General features: G+C 53.0%; 10 protein-coding genes across 10 annotated transcripts; 3 read left to right on the top strand and 7 right to left on the bottom strand.

Moving 5' to 3' along the window:
• Nucleotides 1-1,050: 1,050 nt before the first annotated feature.
• AYO21_11005 (hypothetical protein) lies at nt 1,051-1,359 on the top strand (the record flags this gene model as incomplete). The annotated part of the gene is made up of 1 exon (XM_022660908.1): nt 1,051-1,359. One exon carries the CDS (start codon nt 1,051-1,053, stop codon nt 1,357-1,359), a length of 309 nt encoding a protein of 102 aa, XP_022506795.1.
• A 134-nt stretch (nt 1,360-1,493) lies between these two features.
• AYO21_11004 (hypothetical protein) lies at nt 1,494-2,653 on the bottom strand (the record flags this gene model as incomplete). Its single annotated transcript, XM_022660907.1, has 3 exons — nt 1,494-1,873; nt 1,944-2,383; nt 2,475-2,653. 3 exons carry the CDS (start codon nt 2,651-2,653, stop codon nt 1,494-1,496), a joined length of 999 nt encoding a protein of 332 aa, XP_022506794.1.
• Nucleotides 2,654-3,234: 581 nt separating this feature from the next.
• Nucleotides 3,235-4,311, bottom strand: AYO21_11003 (hypothetical protein; the record flags this gene model as incomplete). Its single annotated transcript, XM_022660906.1, has 1 exon — nt 3,235-4,311. One exon carries the CDS (start codon nt 4,309-4,311, stop codon nt 3,235-3,237), a length of 1,077 nt encoding a protein of 358 aa, XP_022506793.1.
• A 1,913-nt stretch (nt 4,312-6,224) lies between these two features.
• Nucleotides 6,225-6,551, top strand: AYO21_11002 (hypothetical protein; the record flags this gene model as incomplete). The annotated part of the gene is made up of 1 exon (XM_022660905.1): nt 6,225-6,551. One exon carries the CDS (start codon nt 6,225-6,227, stop codon nt 6,549-6,551), a length of 327 nt encoding a protein of 108 aa, XP_022506792.1.
• A 312-nt stretch (nt 6,552-6,863) lies between these two features.
• AYO21_11001 (hypothetical protein) lies at nt 6,864-8,445 on the bottom strand (the record flags this gene model as incomplete). Its single annotated transcript, XM_022660904.1, has 3 exons — nt 6,864-7,484; nt 7,550-7,823; nt 7,895-8,445. The coding sequence occupies 3 exons, from the start codon at nt 8,443-8,445 to the stop codon at nt 6,864-6,866; spliced, it is 1,446 nt and encodes a 481-aa protein (XP_022506791.1).
• A 1,065-nt stretch (nt 8,446-9,510) lies between these two features.
• On the bottom strand, nt 9,511-11,407 carry AYO21_11000 (hypothetical protein; the record flags this gene model as incomplete). The annotated part of the gene is made up of 4 exons (XM_022660903.1): nt 9,511-10,953; nt 11,011-11,151; nt 11,216-11,267; nt 11,328-11,407. The coding sequence occupies 4 exons, from the start codon at nt 11,405-11,407 to the stop codon at nt 9,511-9,513; spliced, it is 1,716 nt and encodes a 571-aa protein (XP_022506790.1).
• A 210-nt stretch (nt 11,408-11,617) lies between these two features.
• On the bottom strand, nt 11,618-13,104 carry AYO21_10999 (hypothetical protein; the record flags this gene model as incomplete). The annotated part of the gene is made up of 4 exons (XM_022660902.1): nt 11,618-12,419; nt 12,469-12,577; nt 12,627-12,765; nt 12,835-13,104. The coding sequence occupies 4 exons, from the start codon at nt 13,102-13,104 to the stop codon at nt 11,618-11,620; spliced, it is 1,320 nt and encodes a 439-aa protein (XP_022506789.1).
• A 614-nt stretch (nt 13,105-13,718) lies between these two features.
• On the top strand, nt 13,719-16,540 carry AYO21_10998 (hypothetical protein; the record flags this gene model as incomplete). The annotated part of the gene is made up of 4 exons (XM_022660901.1): nt 13,719-13,962; nt 14,030-14,316; nt 14,863-15,015; nt 15,071-16,540. The coding sequence occupies 4 exons, from the start codon at nt 13,719-13,721 to the stop codon at nt 16,538-16,540; spliced, it is 2,154 nt and encodes a 717-aa protein (XP_022506788.1).
• Nucleotides 16,541-16,885: 345 nt separating this feature from the next.
• Nucleotides 16,886-18,934, bottom strand: AYO21_10997 (hypothetical protein; the record flags this gene model as incomplete). The annotated part of the gene is made up of 1 exon (XM_022660900.1): nt 16,886-18,934. One exon carries the CDS (start codon nt 18,932-18,934, stop codon nt 16,886-16,888), a length of 2,049 nt encoding a protein of 682 aa, XP_022506787.1.
• Nucleotides 18,935-21,345: 2,411 nt separating this feature from the next.
• AYO21_10996 (hypothetical protein) lies at nt 21,346-23,778 on the bottom strand (the record flags this gene model as incomplete). Its single annotated transcript, XM_022660899.1, has 1 exon — nt 21,346-23,778. One exon carries the CDS (start codon nt 23,776-23,778, stop codon nt 21,346-21,348), a length of 2,433 nt encoding a protein of 810 aa, XP_022506786.1.
• Between the last annotated feature and the right edge of the window lie 983 nt (nt 23,779-24,761).

Below are 24,761 nucleotides of genomic sequence, written 5' to 3'. Positions count from 1 at the left end.
CCATATAGCCGTTGACCGCTGGGGAGAAGATGGCACGATAGGCAGCTGGCTGGCGTTCTACCCACCTCTTGCACGCCTCGTCGCTTGAGCCTGGCAGACAGCGCGATTTACGAGCTCGACACGCTTCACATGCTTGCCTGCATCGAGCTCTCATCCCAGTGTTCTCCGCGGAAATGAAAGAGGGGACAACTTCAAAGCACGTTCCCCCACTCACCATACGGGTTGGAGTGGGAGTGGGAGAAGGAAGTGAAAAGCAGCATGTCGCAAAAAAAAAAAAGAAGCCACTCCGACGAAAGTGGAGGCGTCGGAATCACGGTCGGAAGATCGATTATTGGTTGTTCGGCAATTAGAGTATGTGGCTAAGGCTCCACTAGTCCTCAATCAGGCAATGGTGGTGAGGCTGGCGGAGTATTTCCCATCCCTTCCCGCACCTGGGAGTGGAATAGTACCTTCGCTGGTAGGGAGTGTTGGTGCTGTACGAGGTACATATGCCTCATATGTCAAGTAAGATCTTCGACTTCTAGCTATGTTCCTGGTGTTACTGTTCCACTGCTCCTACTTGCTTCCTTATCACCCGAAGCCGCGGAGTGACCACCATGTTGATTCTGAGACCCTTGCGACCTTCAGTGCTAGACCATCAATGCATACTTGGTAAGTAGTGACAAAGTACGGCTTGCTTTACAGCACAAGGCACGAGCCCCGTCCATTCGAACCAGACCTGACAGAGGCAGCAGCAACTAGACACATTTGTGGCTTGAGAAACAGAGACGTGGCCCCCTCGCAACATGGCATACAGGCATTGAGCTTGCCGAGACCTCTACGAGCAACCAGGTATACAACTGTCCAACCTCCCCAGGCACCATGGAGGGACCAGAGGCTGAACATCCACCTTGATGTAGATATACAAGCACATCCTCCAAAGCCAGTCACACCAAACCCCTAACGCCATCGCAACATGCCGCCTACCTCGCCTCGCGCCGCCTCTCCCGCCCCATCAGCCCTCACCTCTCCATCTACCGGCCCCAAATCACATGGTTCTCAGGCGGGCTGATGCGAAACTGCGCCATCGTCCTCACCGTGCCCATCTACATCTTCGGGGCGGCGTACGTCGTCTCACCCCTGATGGGCTGGCACCTGGACACGGAGAGCCTGGTGGCGTGGTTCGGGGCACTCCCCGTCGGTGTGAGGGTGGCGATGAAAGGTGTGTGGGGATTCGCGTTCTGCTTCCACCTCGCGCATGGGCTGAGGCACCTGGTTTGGGACACGGGCATGATGCTGTCGAACAGGCAGGTGACGGTCAGTGGGTGGATTGGACTGGGCATCAGTGTGCTGGGGACGGTCGGGTTGATCTTGTGGTAGGACGGTAAGAAAAGAAAGGGACGAGCAGAATCAAGACGCCATGTGGGAGAAGAATGCTGGTGTTTGAGACAATTATAACAGACCTTTCATTTTTGATACGCACTTACTCTCTTACTCACGGAATTACTCGCTATTCACTCCTCACCCACAAGCTTGTCCTCCGCCCCTGGCCGAGGAGTGTCGACCTTGTGCTTCCTCTCCCGGGTATCGCACCCCAACCACAGCAAATCCGGCCGACTGTAATGACCACAGATGTCCAGGAAGCTGCGCGCCATGATCGACATGCTGGGGTCGATGTCCGCAATCACGAGTCCTTCAGATTTGGAGTCGAGTGGCTCTGAGAGAATCCGACCATCGGGTGCGATGACACACGAGTAGCCTCCATCTGGGCTATTCATGAGCATGGCCTGGCCGGTCCCCATGAGTTCGATGCCCTTGGTGCCAATCACGGTGGTCGCGTGGAGAACGAAAGTCTGCGTCTCGATGGCGTACGTCTGTGAGAGATTCTGGCAGCCTGCGTCCGTGATGTTTCAGCCCAGTACTCCGTAGTGGAATTGGGGTTTTGTAGAGAGAATTCGACATACCTTCCTTCGACAAGGACCACAGCTCCGGCCCACCATGCAGACTAAGAGGCGGCCACCCTGCGACGTGGATGTCCTCCCGCTGCGTTGCGGTGTGATACTTCAACAACGGCTGACAATGCTCCCAGCAAGCCAAACTGCCCACCCGCTTTCCAGCCTTGGTGGCCACCACATTCATCAGACTGTTTCCAGATGCGTCGCCGAAGATAGTGCGCTCCATGTGCGTCGGCTTCAACTTTCGCCTGTGCATCAACATCTTGCCGTCGGCGTCGATGATGGCTTGGGCGATGTAGACGGAATTGTTGTCGTTCTCGGAAAATCCCAGGGCCACGACAATGCCGTTCTTTGCCGCACAGTCCTGGATCGTGCGCATCTCATCCGAGTCCACGGCCAAAGAATTCTGGATGTACCTTGTCGCCAGGACTGGATCGACGGGCCGATGCCTAGATGCGATTCCACGGGTTACAAACCATCCTGTGACAAAAAGCGGTCGCCGAGGTCTTCAAAGACGAAGACAAGTTGAAACATCCTTACCAGATCCACGCTGGATAGCCAGGGATGAAAGCCTCTGAGAAGCCCACAATCTTTGCACCCTTCTTCGCCGCTTCGGTGATGATGGCACATGTTTTGGCGACTGAGGCTGGCAAGTCGAGCCATTCGGGCTCATACTGGGCCACCGCCACTCGCAACGTCGGAGAAGCTGCACTGCCCATATCTGCTGTTCCAAAGCCGCAGACAATCTAAACTTCGTTCTCGAGGAGACAGAGGTCCTGAACCAAAGTTTGCCAGGACAATGAGCCGAAAGTTGCGTGGGCGGTATGAAAAGCTCCCAACTCCGTTGCTTTGAGCGGAACACATCCGCTGTCAAAAAGGTTATACCAGGTCGAATTGAGGACAGTGCTGATGGAGGGGAGCCTGGGACACACCGATAGAGTCTCAGACTGGGTCCTTTATCTCAACGGGCGTCATCTGGGGGCCGTCCAGACAAGTGCCCGACCCGAGAAAACGGAGGGGTAACTCGTATTGCTAACTCGTGTTCGTAACTCTGCTTTTCAGCGCTGGTTCCAGTCGGGCGCGGGGTTATCCAGAAAAGCATAAACTATTGGCGGCCTCGCTCTGCTGGGAAGGTGAGCCAGACGGTTCTACTTCCGAAGCATGATAAGGAATTAGTGGGTGGCGGCGGAGTCATCAGTAGGGTAATCGTAAATTTGAGGCCGCGGATAAGACTACTGACGAGACAAATAACTGGGAGAGCGCATGACGAATGTGGCCATTCTCATCGTGACGGGCGTCCTTATTCCTGCTCCAATACCATCAAGCCTGTCCCTTCTCTGCAGCCAATGTACTCGGCATCCATGTCGTCCGACTTTAAAATACAAAGCTCAACCCAAATCGAGAGTTTGCCGGTTGCGCTATGCGGACCTCCAGGGCCGTACATTTCAAACGTCGTCTGTCGTAGCTTGACATGATCCTTGAAAGAGCGGCCAGCCTGTTCGAAATGTGCGAGGTCAAGCAGGTACATCAACTGGTTCGTCTCGGCAATTGCATCGGTGTCCACCTCCAGATCTGTGCCCGGGTCAAGGGTAGGCTTCGGATGGAGATGTGCAATGTTGAATGTGAAGGAGACCACTCCGTTCTTGTTGCGCTCCGTGTCCAGATGGGTCATCCAAGCTAGAGCGTGCGGCGCCAGCTTTTCCTTCCACATCTCGAGCTCCTCTGGAGGCAGGTTCGGCTGTCTCTGGCCTTCGCGACAATAGCACAGATTATCGGGGATCTTGTTGATCTTGACCCTTCCATATCTGATCTTGTCGGACAGCGATGATTTCGACAAATCCACCACCTTCTTGCTCGGGTCAGGCTTGACTTTGGAGGTGGTGACGAGCGGCGACGTAAAGCCATCACTTGGGTCCGTGTACTCGTCGGGATTTGCCTTGAGGCGATGCCGGTACACGCCCCAGTATGCCTCGTCAGTGCTGTCTTTGAGACCCAACATTGTGGCCAGTCCGGATGTCTCGTGCTGGTTGGCTGCGAACATGTAACGAGACTTGGGGACAGTCATGACCTCGCGCCAAACGCCCGCATCATCAGGCAAGTTGTCCCAAAATTGTTTCACTTCGTCCGTTTCCTTCCACTTCTGGTAGTCGCCAGACTTGAGCCAGTACGCTACAAACGTAGTGCACCGCGGACCTTCGCGGGGAACACCATGGCTCTCGTCCTGTAGATGATCAACTCGATCGGCAGATTGACTCAGCAAGGTATACAGAGCTGATATTGTCTTCTTCTTTTCGCTTGTGAGTTCGTCGTGCTGCACACCGAAAAGACCATAGGTGAAGACGAGGCCTTGGCCTTCCAAGTTTGCGAGAAACACCATGCTGTTAGAGCTGATTCAAGTGAGGCTGTCTGTAACAGAAAGTTGTGGGATGGTAGGAGGCGAGAAAGAGGGTAGAAGGAGGGGTCAGTTGAGTTTGAGCATAATGTCAGTGCACAGCCCGCGGAAATATCCTTGCCTCGTATTCGCTTGGGCGCCAATTCAAAGCCTCCGGACATCCTGCAACGTGGAGTTCATGACTGGATCGAAATTGAAACTGGGTGCAAACGCTGCATCAAGTTTGCAGGTGGAGCGTCTGCAGAACAAGCTGGCGAACCTCGGATTGACAACTCGAATTCCCAGGCGTGGCGGGGTTTGTGAGTTATTCGTAAAAAAATCTGCGTTATTGGCCAAGTCAAGGAGAGGCTGAAATGGGGAGAGACTTGGCCTAGTGAGCTTGTGGAACAACAATGCGGAATTGTAGCGAAAGGTTATGCCGTAATGCATTGCGAATCCTTCAGCATGTGTATATTGGCCAACTGACCTGGGTCTGGTAAGGGTGAAAATGGGTGTTGCTTGTGACAGCGAAAACAGCAACAGCACGTAGCGCACTCTGAAATAGCAGCAAAGAACAAGTTATTTGAGATCACCTTATCTCTCTGAGTTGAGGCGTGACATAACAGAGTGTGAGCATTGGCCGAGTTATTAGTAGGAATCTTTGAATCCTATATTTGGTATACAGGTCTGTGGCTCATGCTTGAAAGGGTGTACTCATTCTTGGGTCGTGGTATTCCCAGTCATCTTGACAGAGCACAGGCAAAGAGCGAGGTGATCAGCTTCGCCGTAACGTGGTAGCAGCCACATAACGCAGTAACGTGCGAACCATTGGTCTCAAGAATTGAGAAAACTCACAGCAATAGAAGGACTGAGCGTGCAATGACAAGAACTGGGCAATTTTCTTCAGTCTCGAACCCCTTGTTAGTCAACGGGCCCCAGCAGAAAATCCTCTCCAATCTCGTGCTCGGTGAGAACTGTCGGAACCGCATACTCAACCAAGCATAAATAGCTATCTCATCGTCATGCAGTTCATAGAGAAGCCCAAGGAGTGCCTCAAGCATAGAAGAAGTAAGAGATCGCCAATGGCTGCCATGACTGCTGGATGCAGGACTCACGCCAAACCAATGGCCAAACTGGAAGTGCAGCCTGACTGAGAGCGTGCTGGAGCCATAGGTCCATGTGCTTCAGTTCCTTTACCGTGGTACGTCCACAAAATAGTAGACGAGTCACAGGCGCAGAGTTTTAAAGTAATCAAACCTCTCGAGGACATTCAGATGGCAGAAGGAAGGGGATTGATCTTGATGGTAGAAGAGAACTCCGACAGCATAAGGGTGTTCAGATGCTTGGCACTATGACACACGTGACTTGTCGCCACTAGAATTCCACGTGACCACGTGACGGACATGAAAGGTGTTCTATCACGTCATTTGAAATCTGCCCCTCAATCGCGCCGTCGCGTCTTCTGTCTCCGATCTACGCCCAATGCCATGTCGCGAGGCAGCTTTCACTGTACAGATTCAAATATCCTCAGGGCCACAATCGGACCCTTTGACAGCATTTACCACAGGGTGGGCAATCGCCAGCCAAAAGCTTAACAGGTAAACCCATTCTCAGGCCGTCCAGTCGGCTCCGTCTTCTTGAGGTCATCGACCAGATGGAAGACGTCAGTACGAGGAACGACGGGTCAGGTTCACATGTGAGTTCGACTTTTCAGAACAAGGGAATGTTTTGGACAGTTCATAACCCCTTACATCCCCTACCGAGTTTTCCATACCCCGTGGAAGTGGAAGTAGAATTTCGAAAGAGCAGCGAACTGTTCTCCTGTCCATCTGTACATCCATCCTCATTCCCTGTCCGGCGACTTGTATTTTTGTAGCGACTCGTATCAACACGGCCTGCCAGCCTATCCTCCGACGAGAATGGCTCGCGACCCATCCCTCAAAGACGCCGTTAAATCCAATCCCACGGCCCTGGGCGACCCGGTCTCCCTCAAGGCCGAACAATCAGACACCTCGCCCACAGAGCAAAAAGACCAGGGCGGCAGCACCCAGAGCCTCAAGCAGCGCGGAGAGCAGGATCTGAACGAGGCCAAAAAAGGAAATCGCTCGATGTTGGGCGATCCCGTCAGTCTCAAGGCTGAGACGTCGGATAGGGATCCGGTCAGCGATGAGGACGGGAATGAGGACGGGACGGGCAGGAGTGGTGCGACGGCAGGGAGGGGGAGCAGGGGGGATTCGAAATTATGAAGTGCCCTCGAGACTCGCCTGTGATGTGCTGGGAGGTGCAATCAATTAGTAGCACATCATTCATGTCAACTGCCCTGCCCAGGCTGGACTTGTCAGATTGTTATTCTCCTCCAGACAAACAGAGGTGTGAGGTTGCAGGAATGTACGAACGGGAAACGCGCACTCTGAATATTTCATTCTGTCATTCTTCGTTGATTTTTATTTCAGAAGGTAGGTAGGTAATCTACCTGTCCATCTCATATACAAAAGCCCGTGCTCGTCCCCCCTTGCATCCCCTGACTGCTCGTCAACCTTCATTTTTCTCCTCGAGATCTACACGTCCTTCGCCGTCGTGATGGCCTTGACGTTGGCGTAGGCCAAAATACCCAAGGTGCCGAACTCGGTACCGATACCGCTCTCCTTGACACCGCCGAACTGAGCCTCAGGCCCGGATCCGGGGGGCGTGTTGATCCAGACGGACCCGGCGTCCAGCTTGTCGGCGACCTCCTGCAGCTTCTTGGGGTCGGTGCCGAAGATGGTGGCGCCCAAACCGACCTTGAACTTGTTGGCGCGCTGAATCACCTCGTCCAGGTCGTCGTACTTCTGCACGGGCACTATGGGGCCAAAGGGCTCTTCCTTCACAATCATGCTGTCATCGGGCGGGTTATCGACGATGGTGGGCTGGATGAAGAAGCCCTGGTTGTCGGGTACGTCGCCGGACCCGAGGGCGAACTTGTAGCCGTGCTCCTTGGTGTCCTTGAAAAAGGTCTTGACCTTTTCGTACTGCATGCCGTTCTGGACGGGGCCCAGCATGACGCCTTCGTCGTTGGAGTTGCCAACTTTGAGGTTCTTGGTCGCCGTGACGAGCGCGGCCAGAAATTCGTCGTACATGGACGAATGCACATAGATGCGCTTGACGGCGATGCAGACTTGGGCAGTGTTCATGAATGCACCCTACACGAAAAAAAGTCAGTCCGTTGTGAACAAGAATCGAACAAGCGTTTTGGGGAATCATATACCATGGCAACCATCGGGGCCACTTTGGCAATGTTGGCATCGGGGAGCACGATTGACGGGTCATTGCCACCCATCTCTAGGGTGACTCGCTTGACCGTCTTCGCTGCACCTGCCATGACCTTCTTGCCGGTGGCGATTGAGCCGGTGAAGCTGATCTTGTGGATGTCAGGATGCTCGACGAGAGCCGGGCCGAGTTTGTCGTCGCCGCCCAACGCCTGAACGAGGCCGGGAGGGAAGACCTGGTTGGCGACTTCAGCCATCTTCAGAGCAGTGTATCTGTTGTCCTCAACGTCAGCTCTTGAGACTGCTGGGCGGACAATCGAGACATCTAATGTCGTGGGACCTACGGAGTAAAGGGACTAGGCTTCACGATGACGGCGTTTCCCATCAACACGGCCGGCAATACCTTGCCCAGACTGAGCACCAGAGGGAAATTCCAGGGGCAAATGGCGGCTGCGACACCTAGCGGGACAAACTTGTGGACGACGGTTTTGGTGGGAAGATCCTCCGTTTCACCCTTGGGCTCCTTCAACTTCATATGCCAGTCAATGTAGGCGGAGCAGGCCTGCACCTCGTAGGCACCAATACCCCGTGGCTTACCCGTCTCCTTGAGGAGCAGGTTGGTGAACTCCTCCTGATAGACCTCGAAGGCTTCCTTGAGGCGGGCAAGGCGTTCGACGCGGTATTCCCATGTCGTGTTCTTCCACTCGGCAAACGCCTTGTTGGCGGCGGCAACGGCATCCTCAATATCCTCGGGGGTAGCCACAGGGACGTCCCAGTTGGGCTGCTTGGTGGTCGGGTCGATACCCTGGTATTTTGTTTTTGAGCTGCGAAGTTGACCGTTGATGACATTGGAGAAAGTGTCGAAGGAGATGGTATCTACTTTAGAGGGAGCCATGGCTGGCGCGAGACTGACAATTGGATCTTGATCTGCTTTGGTCTTTTCCTTGCGGACTGCGAGGCGAGTGAGTAGAGAGAAGAGCGGCAGAAGCAGAGGCAGAGCGGGTGGTTTTTTACCTTCCCCTCCTGGCCCGACTCACCCTTTTTTTTATTCCTGCAGTCGACCGGTGCTTATCTTGTCCATGTCAGAAATCTTCCCCGTGCCACCTCGTTCAGAGTCGGTTCGTCCCCGTTTACGCCTCCCAAATATCATCCATGCCCCGCACGCGGCCGCTCGATGATGGGTCCATACTACCTACTGGCACCTACCGAGGCAGGGAAGATGCCCCGGTACCACGGATACCCAAAGGTAGAAATAAAGGCAGAATAATGCACGAGACGAGAATCTTGCTGGGCGCAGGGCTCGCTATGAGTGGATGGATTGCCGAGGCAGGATCAAGCAAAGTTCGCCGAATTCATATTCGACCCTTTCATGTGGGGACAAATTTGGGATGGAGATGGGGATATAATGCGCGGCGTTAAGAAGTGGGATATGTGTTCGGACGAACAACGTGCTTCATGGTGGCGAGTGTAAGAGTGAAGGTTGACAAGTGAATGATGGCTGATACTGTGCGTGTAGCATTGTTGCGGCTCTGTTTGTGGACCACTTCTACCAAGTATTATTACAAACACCGCGTCACTCTCTGCGAATTATGCAATCTTATGCACCATTTGCATATCTGCAGCGTAGCCATGCAGCCATGCAGCCATGCAACCAGCTTTAGCCCTCGCTCGTAAATTTGGTTCATGATCTCCAGGTCAGTAATGTCATATCATACACAAAACCTTTCTCGGGCAAATCGCTACATCGCAGACTGCCTCCAATCGTCAAAGTGACCGCAGAGGTGTCGAATATGCCATCGCCGAAAGCTCCAAACGTCGAAAATGCCTTGTCTCGCCTTCCACCAAGAAAAAGTGACTGTTGTTAAGACAAATTTCGAGCAAACAATGCGAAGAGTACCCAGTCGATGTGGAGGAAGACCTCTCCATCAAGGAACCAATCTGGGCTCTGAAATGAGAAAAGTCAAGCTCTCTTGAGCTCCACCACAAACATAGCCTTGCGTCCTTGGACGTGGTCGAGATACGCCTCTAATTCATCATTTTCCTCAATGAGATAGGAAATCTCCTTGCCTGCGCCATCTTTGTCGATACCATTGATCTGCTCCGCTTTTGCATGGGGGTACATTTCTTCGAGCATGGCATGAAGCTCCTGAACAGTTTGACCATTTAAAGACCCGAGAGAGAGTTTCGTGCTCGTGTACATGGTCGAGTTGGGATGTGGACGGACAAATACCGGCGTTCGCCTCGAGACTTGTGGGGTGCCTAGATGGTCCGCCACCTGCAACAAGTTGGGGTCGATTTGCAGGTCCGACAGATCATTCTGCGGTGCCGGGGCCGGTGCTTCACCAAATGGATTTGCAGGCAGGGCATCTCGATATGCGCTACTGGCAGAGGCTGGTGCGGGAGCAACTGGTGGCGAAGGTGGTAGAGGCGCAGTGTCTGCAGTGTCTGCTGCTGGAGTCAAGGGTTGAACGGACTTTTTCCTAAAAGTGCCCTTCTTCTTTGCCCGGTCATCTCGCACGCGTTTCATCACATCTCGACACAACAGCTCCATGGCCGCTAGCTTTCGGTTATGCTCGGGGTCGGCGTCCCCCGCTGCGAGGATGCTCTGGAGATATGAATTGTTGGCGACCCAGCGATCTTTGAGTTCCTTCCACTTTGCCGGTCCCATCTCGAGCTTACTCGTGTAATACTCCGACTCGAGGATCTCGTAGAACTCGCCACGAATCTGTCGACTCTGATCAGGGTTCAAGCCCAGCACCTTCTTAGACTCCAGGATGGTCAATCTACGACCAAGCGTCCGGATGCGCTTCGTAACATCGGTGCAGATGACGTCCAGGGCAAGTTCTTTGGATTGAAGATTGCTGGTGTCCTGCCACATCACGGCCTGTAACAGGGTATTCTCACGAACCAGGCGATCTTTGACGGCTTGCCACTTCTCCGCCCCAGCAACCGTCTTTTGCATGATTTGCTCCTCCTCACAAATCCCTTGGAATTGATCGCGAATGGCACGGTATTGTCTCGCATCGAGATTCAATATCTCTCGGCTTTCCTCAAGCGTAGTCTCGGAGGGGAAACGTGGTGGCATGCCCGCGGGATCAGGTGGCAGACCTGCATACCCTTTGGTTCGACGACGGCGTTTCTTGTCTCTCCAGCGTTGGTCGCTGATGGCTTGAAGTTCTTGAAGTCTTTCCTTCTGACGCTCCACGAAATCTGGTGGTGGCTCTTCGGCAACAGGTTGTTGGTCTGGTTGGGCCATGTTTTCATCATCCTTCGCAGCCTCTATTAACTGTGCTTCCGGGTCATCGCCGGGTGTCTGCTTGGCACCGTTCGGAATGCGCATGAGCCAGCGATTTTTCGCGCGCAGTCTCATCAGTTCGCGTTCCTTGATATCGTGACCCTCGGCCTGGAGAGTGTGTAGCATATTGCGCTGACTGTAGTTTGCCTCCCATAGTTGCCTCACGCGATCAACCAGATCCTCGTCGCGGAAAGATGGCTTGCGCTTCGACGGAAATCCCCATCTCTTGAATTGTGTCTGAAAGGCGCGCTTGGAGGGAGTGAAGTTGGCGGCGTCGCGCATGTACTGCATAATCTCCTCGAGAGACTGAATCTGGTTAGCCGTGCGCGACTGGGGTTGCGACGACGAGTAACGAGTTGGTTTAACGTACCTTTCTGTCCTCGATGTAGAGCTTGTACAGTACATCTCGGTGAGGATCCCAGCTGTAAACCTGTTCGAGAGTCAAAATTGTGCGCCCATTCTGCGACGGTGGTCAATAATACCATGATGGCTTACGCGATTCGAAAAGCGCGGTTGATGCTGCAATGCGGTCGTGTACTGGAACTATGGTGAGGCGGGACATCTCGAAGGTGCAAAACTTGAAAGGACACGGAAGGGCGGCGGGTGGCTGGTAATTTCGGAATATCTATTTTCCGAAAATGCCTGCTCTGGTTGGCTTGGCAGGGAAGCCGCAAGGCTGCCACTCACTCAAGGCTGCCTCATCCTAGGGATGTGTCTACAATTGGTTGTTAAGACTCGGTTTCATTGGTACTACCCTTTATTTCACTGGTTACTATGTATCCCTCGGACCAATCATCTTCTTCCATTCCTCGTCAATACCGACTCTCTCACTCCTAGATCGTTGGAGCCAACGCTGCTGCCACTCCTTCGTTATCTGCTCCCAACGAGTCACTTCAGCATCTGCGAACGAGGCTGCAGCATCAGCACACTCGCCGACTTTCAACATAGGGACTAAGTGACCACAGTCCGCCAAAACGACCTCTTTGACTCGATCCTCGGCTTGACCTCCACTCCCACCCACCCCGACACCAGTACTCGCCATCTTCTTCCGCCGAAGCTCTGGCGTTGCGAGCTCAGACTGGTCTCCGAATATGTACAAAACAGGTGGCTTCAGCTCGGGAAGTCGACGGAAGATTTCGGCGGGTTCAGGTCGATAGAAGGGATATCCCTCCTCCACATCCTCCGGATGCATATCCCCATACACCGCCCGATCCCTCTCTGGTGGAATTCCGGGAGTACCGTTATATTTTGGTCTTAGATAAGAGAAGACCTCTTGAGATTTGGGTGTAGTTAAAGTCACCTGTGGTTCTTTACCCTCACTTCTCTCTGGGTAGAGTTCCGTGGGTAAGTCCCGCAGACCATATTGCACCCACTTCTCAAAGACCCTCGGATCCCAGCGCTGATAGAACTTGCTGCTCGCGAACTTTTCCCGTGCTTCTCGACGGGATGGCCAGATATCTCGACGGTAGGTGGACGGCTTAGCGAATGTTTTGCTTGGATTCTCGGTTTGTATGACCGGATCAACCAGAATGAGAGCCTGCAACAACCTGGGGTGAAGAAGTGCAAGCTGTGCCCTATATAATAGTCAATGCATGTACTTTCAAATTGGCGAGTAGAATATACAATTGCGACGCCCCCATGCTGTGTCCAATCCCTAAGAGTGGTTGAGGCAACTCGTCTTGCTTCTGGTTTATCAGAAAGAGAAGATCTCTAGCACCATCCCACCAGTTTGCTGCAACACATTAGCAAATCCCCGGAATTAGACCAGGTCCCAGACGTACGATCGTTGCCCAGAGCTTTTTCATTGAGGGCGTGACTCTGGCCCTGATGGGCCAGGTCGGCAATCCAAATTCCTCGGATACCTCTCCCCAAGGATTTTAGTTTCGTATATAGGTCCTCGAACAGAGGCTCATATAGCTCCTGATGATAGCATTAGGCATATGAACCCTCGACTGGTGCGGTGAGCAGTGGAACTAAGAGAGCACTAACCTTGGGAAAGCCATTGGCATGTGCCGCGATGAAAGTGATATCGTCGGGTGCCGGATCCCTCCGCTCATGAGGAACGTATTGCTTGACAGCGAGCCTCAAGCTGTTTTCGTAGCCAACTTCTGTTCCCCTCGGCCAGTGCCGCGTATGTTGGGCCCGCACTTCGTGTTCAATCACACGAAATTGGCTCAAGCTGCGTCGGAAGCTGGGGATATTCGCTTTCAAGCATCGTCCTATGGTGGAGGAGCCACTGCCACCGCGACCAAGGGTCATAATCTCAAGTTGGTTCCGGAGTCAAGTTTCTCGACATGTTGGTTGGACATGGTATCGTCCATGACTGGGAGTCATTCAGGGAAGAAAGGGATGATGATCATGACTAAATCGGCTTTTCGAATGGGACGTAGCCGAAGGTCACGGCGATCTCTCGGAAAAGAATGTTCGGTCTTTGTCCCCCACAACCTCCAGTTCTCTGAAGTAACCAGCAACTCTCAAGCATGTATGATAACAGGTTCGATCCCAGTGATCGTGATTGAAGTCTGGCTCATAATATGATGGGACTCACAAGTTTCCTCAACGGGTGATTTGACTCCCCAGTCGGAACGCCTTGTGCCTGCAATGACTCAGATTTCGGGGGCGAGAGCCTCGCTTCGACCATAGACTTCCTTCGCCCCGGAAATGAGCATGGCTATCCCACGAGCTTTTCTCGATGAGAGGGACTCAATTTAACAGGGTGAGTCATTGTATGGGAATCGGCACAAGCGGTGCTGCGCCACAGCAAGATTCCTTTGACATCAGCAAGAAAGAACAAACAATATGAGGATGGCATTACCAGATCCTCGTCCCCTTTCATCAACTACTTAATAGGCTGAGTCAAGATATTGTACCTGATGGCGGGAAACGACCGTCTAGGGGACACAACGCCGAGCCAATCTTCAGATTCGATAGGTCGTTTAAGAGGTGTCGCGGAAAAGCACCTCAAAGATATCGAGGAAGAAAGACTGCAAGAGGAAAAGGACGAAGTGAAGAGGATACAAGAGCTGGAGCACTATTCGAAGCACAAGAAGCAGGGGAAGCAGGGAATGCCAAATACGCCCAGCGAGGTGTCAGTCCCCAAAATGAGATCAGCCCAAGGTACGGCGCGCACACATCACCCCCACACGACCTTCGAGAGGCTGGCATACTGACGAATGCTTCGTAGATGTCCTCAAGCGGCTCCAATGGGATACTGATCTTGACATGTCAAGATACATCATTGGCTATCTGGAACGGTTCGCCGGTATCAAGGAACTCGCCGCGACCCATTGGATCTCCGAGGTCACCGAGGAAGACTGGATTCCCCAACATCGCATCAAATACTTCAAACGGATCTCTGAGAACGGGGAGGCTGAGATTGTCTGGGACCGCGAAAAGCGAATCGACAAGATCTTCGGCAGTGGCTTGAGAGAGGATGATGAGACGGTGGATGTTAATTCCGAGGATGGCGGTGTCAGTCTCCTACCGCAATAGTCGAAGCGATCTTGTATCTGGCTTTCCGGGTGGAAGTCAATGTGCGCGCTCGATGGGTTGCAAGGAAAAGCTAAGCTCGCATACAGTCACCCATACATTCCGCTGTCAGTGGCAACGGGACCGGGTGCGCGCCGGATGGACCGTAGAGATTTGTCGAGGGCGATTATTCCTCGGGACAGCATGGGGTGTGCCTTTTCAGAGTATGGTGTTGTCTTGAACAAGGAATATTGTAGATGCGAGGCTGTACGGAGTAAGCTGCGCAAGAGGGACCCTAAAGTGCACCGTAGCAGTTACTACGTCAAAGTATCTGACTGTCAAGCGCCATTCACTATTTTTTTGGTTTGCCCGCTGCGCAATGCCATATTCATTATTCTGTCACTCTCTTTCGCCTGCATGGCTCCCCGAGACTACTGATGACCTTCTTCACTGCGTAGTACGATGCTCTCCTAGCACAACTTTCCTTAGAGACTGCCCATGTCTAGGCCAGTCCTCCAGTCGGTAGTAGACCTATACCAACAGATTCAGAGACATATTTCTCCGTTTAAGGTCATGGCAGAGACGGCGGTCGCTGGCGTAGGCCATATGTCGTCGCCGTCAAAGCTGACAGGCAGGGCCTTCTACGAAAGCATCGGCAGCCCAAAATACATAATGGCTCCTATGGTCGATCGCTCAGAGTTCGTCCGTTCTCCCTCCATGCTCGCCGCTTCACCAGATGTGTTGACTTGTTCTCCAGGCTTGGAGACTCCTCACGCGGTCCTACCTCGATGAAGAGCGCTCAAAGTCCTTTCTAGCGTATACGCCTATGCTGCACGCGAGGTTGTTCCGAGAAACAGCAAGATTTCGAGACGAACACTTCCAGCCCACCAAAAGCAGTCTGGTTTCCAAGGAGAGAGCCTCAGCGTCGCTATGGCTTGATGGCAATCCGACTTTGGACCGACCGTTGTTCGTCCAGTTTTGCGCGAATAAGCCCGAAGATCTCCTCGAGGCGGCACAATATGTGGCCCCTTACTGTGACGCGGTTGACTTGAATTTGGGATGTCCGCAGGGCATTGCCAGGAATGGGCGCTACGGAGCTTTTCTGCAAGAAGACTGGGACACAATCTACAAGATGATCAACAAATTGCATAATGAGCTCTCGGTTCCTGTGACGGCCAAGATGAGGATTCTGGACACCAAGGAGAAGACCCTGGAGTATGCAAAGATGATTCTCTCCGCCGGCGCCAGCATATTGACAGTGCACGGGAGACGGAGAGAACAGAAAGGCCACAATACTGGTCTCGCGGACTGGCAAATGATTCGATACCTCCGGGAACAGCTACCGCCAGAGACGGTTATCTTTGCGAACGGGAACATTCTGAATTCAGGCGACCTAGAATCATGCCTAGCTGCTACTGGGGCTGATGGTGTCATGAGTGCAGAAGGCAATATATGTGATCCCACAATTTTTGCCGACCCGCCCAAAGAATACAACCCCCGAGAGTACTGGTACGGGCCAGATGGGAAAGGGGGATACCGTGTGGACGCCGTGTTCCGAAGATATCTTGACATCATCCATCGCCATGTCTTGGGCAGAGAACCACCCGTGCGCAAGCCTCTTTATGTCCCCGGTGATCCTGAAGAGATGCCTCCGAAAACCGAAGCGATCGATGCTGAGCTTCCACCGAGAAAAAGACAAAAACGGTTGCCCAAGCAAAGGTTTGATCCGAGTCTGAGGCCAATGCAAGGACACCTGTTCCAACTCCTTCGTCCCCTGGTTTCGACGCACACCAACATCCGAGATGCGTTGGCACAAACACGATGCGGAGACATGGATAGCTTCGAGGGAGTTCTTGCCATGGTGGAAGCGGTGGTTAAGACGGGCCTCGATGAATATACAGCGTTATCCGAGGTCGAACACAAACCTGCAGCTGAAGGCGAAGTGGAGCAGCTACACGAGAATGACCTGACGCCCACAGAGAAAACCAGGATGAAATATCGGAGGCCGTGGTGGGTCTGTCAGCCCTATGTCCGGCCGCTACCAGACGACGCTGTCAAGATGGGTGCCATGCAACCGGTCAAGGGGACATCCAAGGAGGGCTCGAGGGAAGTCGCAGGCAACGAGGACAATGCAGGCCGGTCGATCGATGTCGCTGAGACACCTGATCTGCCAGTGCACAGCACTACGAAAGAAGAACTCGCTAAGCCTACACTGGTTTTCGGCTGAGCATGATTGTCTTCACAGAATGCGGTGAAATGGCTCACTGCAGCATTAATCATGTGTACAACATCTGAATTGTTCAATTATACGTCGTTGTTGACCTGGTTTCGGTGCGGACAGCCAGATCTGGTGCGCAATGAGCGGGCAAAATTCCAAAGAAACTCCATACTATCGATACGAAATAAATCCCAAACAGGCAAAAATCTGTGACAACAGCGGATCGACTTGTCTTTATCATCTCTTACAATCCCGCACCGGTGTGGTCGCCGATGCGCAACCGGCTCCCTCTCGTCGTGAAATGAAATCTGCGCGTCAGCAAACAGGCCACTCTTCCCATCTCCGCTTCATAGGTTAGTCCGATAGATCCATGGGAGCGTCCTGCCCATCGCTATCTGATTCTTCAGCATCCTGGCCCGAGGAAATGTCCATGGGAACCTCCTCGCCGCCATCTGACTCTTCGGCGTCCTCGGCGTCTTCCGCGCCATCAGCGACTTTGTCAGCTTTGGTCTTTTTGGATGGGGCTGCGTCTTCGTCATCAGACACGTCGGAGCGCCTGCGCTTCTTGTCGGCTTTGGTCTTTTTGGATGGGGCTGCGTCTTCGTCATCAGATACGTCGGAGCGCTTGCGAGTCTTGTCGGCCTTCAGCTCTATTTTCGCAAACCACTTCTGGTCTGCTTTGACCTTGAAGCGGTCGACAAGCTCCTTGATGCGGCATCTGCGTTGCATCAGTGCCGCTATTGTCCGGTCAACGCGTGGTTCTGTCGACCCTGCCTGAATCGTGCCAGTGAATTTCTTGTTGAACTTCTCTGCCCACTCCTCCTTCGTCTTGGTAGAGACTATCAATCTCTTCTCTTTGGACGCTTTGGTGGACTTTTTCTTCTTCTCGTTGGCGAGGTCCTCGGACAACTTGATCAGATAATCGTCTTCCTCCTTGGACCATGGTTGACCGGGATCCTGCCTGGAGGCTTTGGTTGTTCTGCCAACTGCCTGTCGACGCCAATTGTTCAGCAGCTGGATATGGGACGAGTTGTTCCAGTCAAAATCTACGCGGCCCGACTGAGACCGTGTCGCCTTTGGCTTTTCAAGGTCTGGCCATTGGAACTTTTTCAACTGTCTGAAGCGCTTGAAGGTATACTTGCCCTTGGAGATGTGCTCGACGAGGAATTTGGCCGGATTTGGAAAACCTTTGTACGCTCTTTCGACAGGATCACCATCGACGCTGATGAGGAAGCCTTCAGCACTATTGGGCTTGTTGCCCTTTCTGGGCTTCTTGGCCTTTTTGCCTTTGCCTTTGCCCTTGCCCTTCTCCTCGTCCTCCTGTGTGTCGGAGACTTCCTCTGGCGTATACTGATCTGGTTCTACACCCCACTTCTCGTCCATGAAAATCGCTGCTGGAGCTTCACATTGTTCGGGCTTGGGCCATTTCAACGACGTCTCGTCGACGCCGACACGGATGCCGAAGCTGATTTTATTTCCCTTGGGATCTGCTTTGGTGGATCTTTTCACCTCCTTCTTGGACGGGTGAACTGGAGGCACTCCACGCAAAAACCAGAACGAAATGGCCTCGATCAAATTCCAGTTCTGCTCCTGCAACAGCACACGAAGGGACCACCAGTCAGGTCGCCCTGTGATGTTCATGAACTCGGCCAGCCGTTCATCTTGTTCTCTCGTGATGTCGACCTCTTCAGGGTCAACCTCTGACGGCAGATGTGTGCGCATCCGGTCATAGTCACTCAATCTCAGGCGAATATCGTCCAACGCTGTGAAGCTGTCGATCGCCTCGCCAAGATCCCACAGATTGACATGGAGAAGGAGGATTGCCTCTGAAGGACTCAGGGTGGTTCCGTCGTCTACCTCGGATTCAAACTGCAGACGAAGTGCAAGGGCGGCGTCCCGACGCTCTTGTTCCAAGTTGCTGTTGAAACGGGGGCCGATCTGGCTTTCGCGCATAGCCTTGAATGTTTTCTTTTTGTTGGAATTGTCGCTTGTCGCCGAAGCATCAGAAGCATCAGAACCGGGAGAAGCAGGAGAAGAAGAAGCAGCAGCAGTGGCGGTAGCAGCAGCAGCAGATGTGGCTTTAGGAGAAGCGGAAGAGCCAGCAGCAGCACCATCACTGGCGGGGGGACTTAGGTCGCTTGAGCTATCGTCTTCAGAGTCTTCGCTGCTGGAGTCTGACTCTTCTGGGTTATCACCCGCAAGCATCCTGGCCCTATCGGCTTGCCACAAGTTATAGGCAGCATCGGAATCCCAATTTGTGGTCTCGAGGTATCTCTCCAGCAAAGTGCGGTCGGTAACGTTGGGTCTGAGCCGGTCTCGCAGAGCATTAACTGCTTTCCTGCGCTCGATTGATGTCAAGGCACGCGGGCCTCCAGATCCGGGCGGACCTCCGGGAGTGGACATTTTGTGTCTGTGTTATATATATATGTTTATGGGTGGAGGTAGGTAAGGTCGGGTGAAGAAGCGACTGGACTAAGTTGAGATACTTGAGGGAGTGGAAGAAAGTCCTCTACAGGGTTTTAAGCACGTTCTCGCCAACCCGCCGTGTTGAAGTGGTCTTTATGTGGCCCGGTGCTCGGTGCCTACCTTTGTCTTCAGACAGCGTCTTTGTGCCATCAGCTTCGCTTCTGTGACACAGTGCTTCCACATCGAAGATGCAGAACCTTGACCATGCGGGCCTTGCACGGGTGAGTGAAGACTTTTTCGATCCGTTATTTTGAAACACTTTTGACGGATTCTCGGCAGATTCACCTACAAACAGTCACGCAGAGTCTGGAATACCTACCCACATACATACAGTAACCGTGTTTGAGAAGGTATGGCTCATGACGAGAAGCGGAAGAGGGAAACGCATTCGCTGGGTTCAGGCGATCAAAGAAAAGGGGAAGGACTGTGCTCGCTTCCCACCCACCATGCACACACCCCTCCCCAAGTGCCCTTTCTTCTGCTTCGAGAGCACGACGGACGGCCATTGTTGTTGAAATCTATTCCATTCCCGAAGACGGTCAAGGGTTTTTGGGGGAAGGGTTAAGAGAAAAACCATGGAAGATTTTGCAACAAGAAAAAATTCTTTGTTCGTCCGTTATCCATCCCGATGCGGCCAAAACTCTTGTTTCTTGGGTTCTTCTCGTGCGAACCGCCCAAGTTCATTGTTCTTCTCTGTTGTTGTACTGGCTGGGAGATTTGCCGGATCCGTCGATTTTGTCTGCGTCTTCCTCGGCTGTGTGCAGAGAGCTGTTCGGTTTTGAAGTGCTCTCTGTCTCGAGATGCATCCCCGCCCCGCCCCATTCCGCTGGCCACCAGGCGCAGCAGCATCCAGGCCCCCTGCGCACGAGAGCGTCGCGTCGATTGCACATTTCGTAGATGACCCGACATGGTCCCCCCGTCGCGCCATGTAAATAATACATCTGCGAGCTCCGAGCTTAGTCTTTTTTTTCGTCTCTCTCTCCTTTACAACCACCTTGGCACGCGTGGCTGTCGATGGCTTTTTCCACGGAACTTTTTTTATGATGCTCGTGTAATTTATGTGAGAAGGAGGGGCAGTTCTGCAATGTAAGATATCTTGGAAACAGCTGGTGTCGAGGTGTCAAATGATGGATGCGTCAGTCGAGGGGTCGACCCCTGGACGAGGCTGACGAGCCCCCTTTTTTTTTCTGGTCGAGCTTTTGAAGCGAGTCAGTGCCAAGAAATTTCTACTTGGACTTGTGACTTGTTACTTTCAAACCACATGTCCATCCTGGCCAATACATACTGTATACATACGTCCATGCCACCGGGTATGTGCTGTACCACACTAGGTAGATACCTGTCTATCTAATAGCATGGCAGATAGATCTCTTTAGTTGATCTACTTCCCAAGTGCCACTACGACGCAATCTCCTGGAATCCGCTCCGTCCTCTCCCACTCTTGCCGGGGTGAGTGTGACACCATGAGTGAATGCGTACCCAGTGCCCACCATCTACCACCCCACTGCCCACTTGTCACGTTCCGTCCGCTGCGAACAGTGGCTCTTGGAAAGCCGTTCTCTGGAATTCAAAAAAAGTAGATAGGGTACACGAACACTATAGGGCCACGTCTTTGTGCGTTTTCCTCATTGTCCTCGGGCCAAGGGCCGCAAACGGCGAGCAGTAGCATCACAGCCTGAACGTGGCCGTGACCGGACGTCCAAGGATCGGCATTTTTCTCAGGACCCGGTTGGGATCGAGGAGCAGCAGGGGCGAGGCCAGGTAGATGGGCAGCTATTTGGTTGATCAGATAGTCAGTCGGTGGGAGACAGACAGTTCAAGGCAATGCTAGTTCTCGGGAAAGTAAACGGTGCGACGGTGCGACGTACCACGTTGATAGAGGAACGGGCATCGACGGGAGGCAGAAGACAAACCATACAATGCGACAAACGACCCAGCATATCTATCCATCCATCCGTCCATCTCTCTACTAACCTATCTACCAACCTGGATCACCAAGACCATTCGAGACCGGGAAAGGATTGGCAGGCTTCTTCTTTTCTCTCTCTTTATTTTCCCCATCAAAGTGGTAGTAAGATTTGGCAGAAAACAATGCAAACACAAAGCAAAATGTGCCACGGAAACGACTGACAGGAAGTCGGTATCGTAGTCCCCCATTCATACCTTCATTGGGTAATGAATGACGTCTCACATTCTCTCTTGCGTCAACACTTGGACTTATACTGGGGGAAGAGGTTCTCAGCTCGATTGTCAATCAATTGTCCAAAATCCTGTCAGAGATTCAGGGCATGGGTGATGTGACAATAACAACAATAGCGTCGTCATTGTCATCGCCATCGCCATCGCCATCATGCTCCATATAGGTCCGAGTCTTCTTCGTCCCCTTCTTCATCTTGAGTGTTAGGAGGCTGGTACATGGTGCTGGCCCCGTACATGGTGCTGCCCCCGTACATGGTGTTACCCCCGTACATGGTGCTGCCTCTGTACATGGTGTCGGCGCTCGGGTCGGCGCCGCTACCACTCTGAGGTTCAGCGTTGGCATCAGGTTGAAGAGCACTCTGAAACCCGCCAGTGCCAATCATGGTTTGATCATCAGGTTGAATGACAGCCTGGGATCCACCAGTGCCAATCTGTGTTTGATTATCAGCTTGACCTTGGTCGGCGCCACTGTTCGCAGTTGCCCCAGCCCCCCCAGCTGCAATGGCTGCGGCTTCGCCGGCCCTTTCCAGCTCAAAGTCCGAGTCCGAGTCACTTTTCAAGTAATCCTCGTCGTCGACGTTCGTGAACTTGGCCTTGTCGGGCTTCAACATAAAGTGTTTGGCGTAGGCGGCGATTCGGCACCTGTGCTGCCTGATCTCGTGGTTGCTCCGCGGCGGCCGAGGCACGTCGCTCACTCGACTCATGTCCTTTGTTATTGACTGGAAAGTCGCGCTCTTGTATATGGTCTTCGAAAAGAATCGCTTGCCCGAGAAAGCGGCATTGAAACGCTCCACGAGATCCTCACATTCGCCAGAGGTCAATGGGATGGGGAAATTGTTGCCGCTTTCAAACTGCTCTTTGGTCCGTTCGTATGCTTCATTCGGTGGGTTCCCTGTCTGCTTAGGGGAGGTTTCTTCTAGACCTGCTCTTTCATAAAACTTCTTCTCAATTCGCGAGCCTTCTTGTTCCACAAGCCATTGCTCCTCGTACTTGTTGAACGGTCCACCGTTGGGTTCGCCCCTACCGATCCCTGTGATCTGGACAAACCGGTCGTTCCTCCAGCGGTTCAGTTGCGCAATATGTCGCTTGTTGTGCCAATCAAACTCCACCTCCTCCACCTCGTCATCATCCATGTCATCCCACCGGAAGGGTACGTTCCTTCGTCCCGAGCCCCTGGACTGCCCTTGGAACCGTTCGAACTTGTATTTGCCCTTTTTGATATACTCGACATACAGCTTGGTCCGATCTGGACAGTGGACGACTGCTGGACGGCGATCAAGGTCGATGAGGGCTCCACGAGGATTGCCTGTCGCGCCACGGTTCCCGCTGATATAATCGCGGCCCGGGACATCATCCTCATCCTCGTCATCACTGTTACTTTTGCCGACGTCGCCGTCATCTTCGTATTCTTCACGGATCCAATACCGTGCCGGACCCCGACCTCGGACTCGGATCGTCGGCTTTCTTGAAGTCTCTGATAGATCTTGCCCTGAGTCTTCAGGCCTCGAGTTGGAGTCGTTGTCGGGCCCTGGTCTGGACTGCACTCCCGACTCCATTCCATCCACGGCGTTCTTCCGTCGCTTTTTCAATGTAGAGGGAGGTGAGCTGAGCACGGTGGAAAGCTCCTCGGGTTGGCCTCCTGAGATGGCAGTCTCTGGGTTACTGGTCTCTAGGTCGCTATGGTTGGCATCGCGCTTGCGCTTCTTCGTCAGCCACTGATTAAATTTATCGCTGTCGTGGTCAAAAAATATGAAGCGGCTTCCTTGGATCTGAGGGGGACGATTGGCATTGACAGCCCGCAGGCCATCGTCGGCTTCTTTTTCATCCTCTGGGTCGAAAGGTGGGAATGTCACGTGAACCTTCCCAGCCGTCATCCATGCCTCGATGGCGGCCGCAACATCCCAGTTGTGACTGTTCAGCAGTTGCCGGGCCGAATAAACGCTGTTAGTGGCCGAGATATTCAAGAACAAAGCAAGCCTCTGATCCAAGGCCAACTGACTGTCTGCGGGCTGGCGTAGCCGGGCAGCCTCATCTTCAAAGTCGTCGTAGTTTCCGTCGCGTTCGACAATTGCTTCAGCTATATCCTCCGGGACGAAGTTGTAGGCGTGATGTAACAGCATCATTTCGAGGTTGCCAGTTGTCCATTTCGGGTCACCTTGCCGCAGCGCACTCTGCATCTCGTGTACCTGGTGAAGTCGCTCTCGTTCAACGGTTGTCCGATTGCGGATGTGTGGCCCAGTCGTCGCAGAGGATGGGGTAGTTGCTCCCTGTCTGAAACCCTGCCACCGATATGCCGCCACGGCACGGTTGACATCCCACCCGTTGTTCTTCAGGCATGTTCGCACAACATCTCGTGACAACATATGAGGATAAGCAGCCTGGTGTCTGAAAGCTGTCATGCGCGCTTCTTCTTGCACCTCGCCCTCCGGTTCGGGAGGAGTGGAAGGAGTCGCCTGGAAGGCAAGGCTACGAATGACTGGCAACTGTGCAGGTGGATTTGTCCCAGCTTGACTGGCAGATGGGCCGGACGATGCTCCAGAGCCAAGGCCACTTGGACTTGGGGTGTCTTGACTTGGATTCATGTTTTCAGGTTAGGAATCCCTGTAGACTTGAGACACAGAAGACGAGACGAGAGGCCTCTTCAGGAGACCTGAGGGAAGCTCCCTATTTAGGGTCTCCATCATGCAAAATCTTCGTCACGTCAGCAGCCGCAAGCGGATGTGTCGAGGATGGAACGCGTAGCAGGTCTTTGTGCAAAAAAAAGAGGGTTGGAGCTCGTTTGGAACGAAGTATGCAAGGACAAAGAGTATCGACAAAATAGCCCGGTTCGAAGTTGACAGCAACAAGCATGACTCGAGGTAGATCATCGCTGTTGATGCTCTAGAATGTAGATCACAACATCGCACTGCAGAGACACTTGCAACTCCATGGCTGTCTTATGCCACGGCGTTGCTTACCTTGAGATCAAAGCGTATAGTTTGATCAGAGAAGACATGGCCCGTTCCGGATCAAGGGCTGAAAAGGAACCGAGTTTGACGGAATACATACCAATAGTCTGCGCTTTGACCAAATACAAGATATGTGGATTCCAACGGTGACGACACACAGCCGCGTGCGATTCCCCAATGTCGCCGAGGTCATGATGAGCTATGTTGTCTCTGAAATTGCGTGACTGGTCGAGACAGTATACTGCAAATGCACAGGTCAGAAGTCTCCCGCTTTGGAGGGCGATGTTTCCCGCGTGCATGGAGCTCGCAGAGCCGTTATAGCCGCGAGAGAGACGAAAACAATGATTGGAAGAAAGGGGGCACATTATCGGCACAAACGCTGTTTGCAGCTCAACAAAGGTACCCGCATGGCTGGAAGAAATCGAGGTCGAAAGCGTACTACTGGACAGTCTAGACATACAGAAGCATGTGATCCGCGGAAAAATCAATGATAGACTGCATTGGCGACAATGTCACTGTTCTTGAGAAGTGAGAGGCAGAGCGTTCGCAGTGAGATGTTAACTGACAGGTTGAATGTGGTGAATGTGCCAAGAAATTTCCCACCATCGACCAGTCTC

Source organism: Fonsecaea monophora (assembly GCF_001642475.1).
Source record: "Fonsecaea monophora strain CBS 269.37 chromosome Unknown Scaff139, whole genome shotgun sequence".
Taxonomy (NCBI): Eukaryota; Fungi; Ascomycota; class Eurotiomycetes; order Chaetothyriales; family Herpotrichiellaceae; genus Fonsecaea; species Fonsecaea monophora.
The sequence above is the reverse complement of the archived record's forward strand: the minus strand, read 5'-3'. Positions and strand labels throughout refer to the sequence as shown.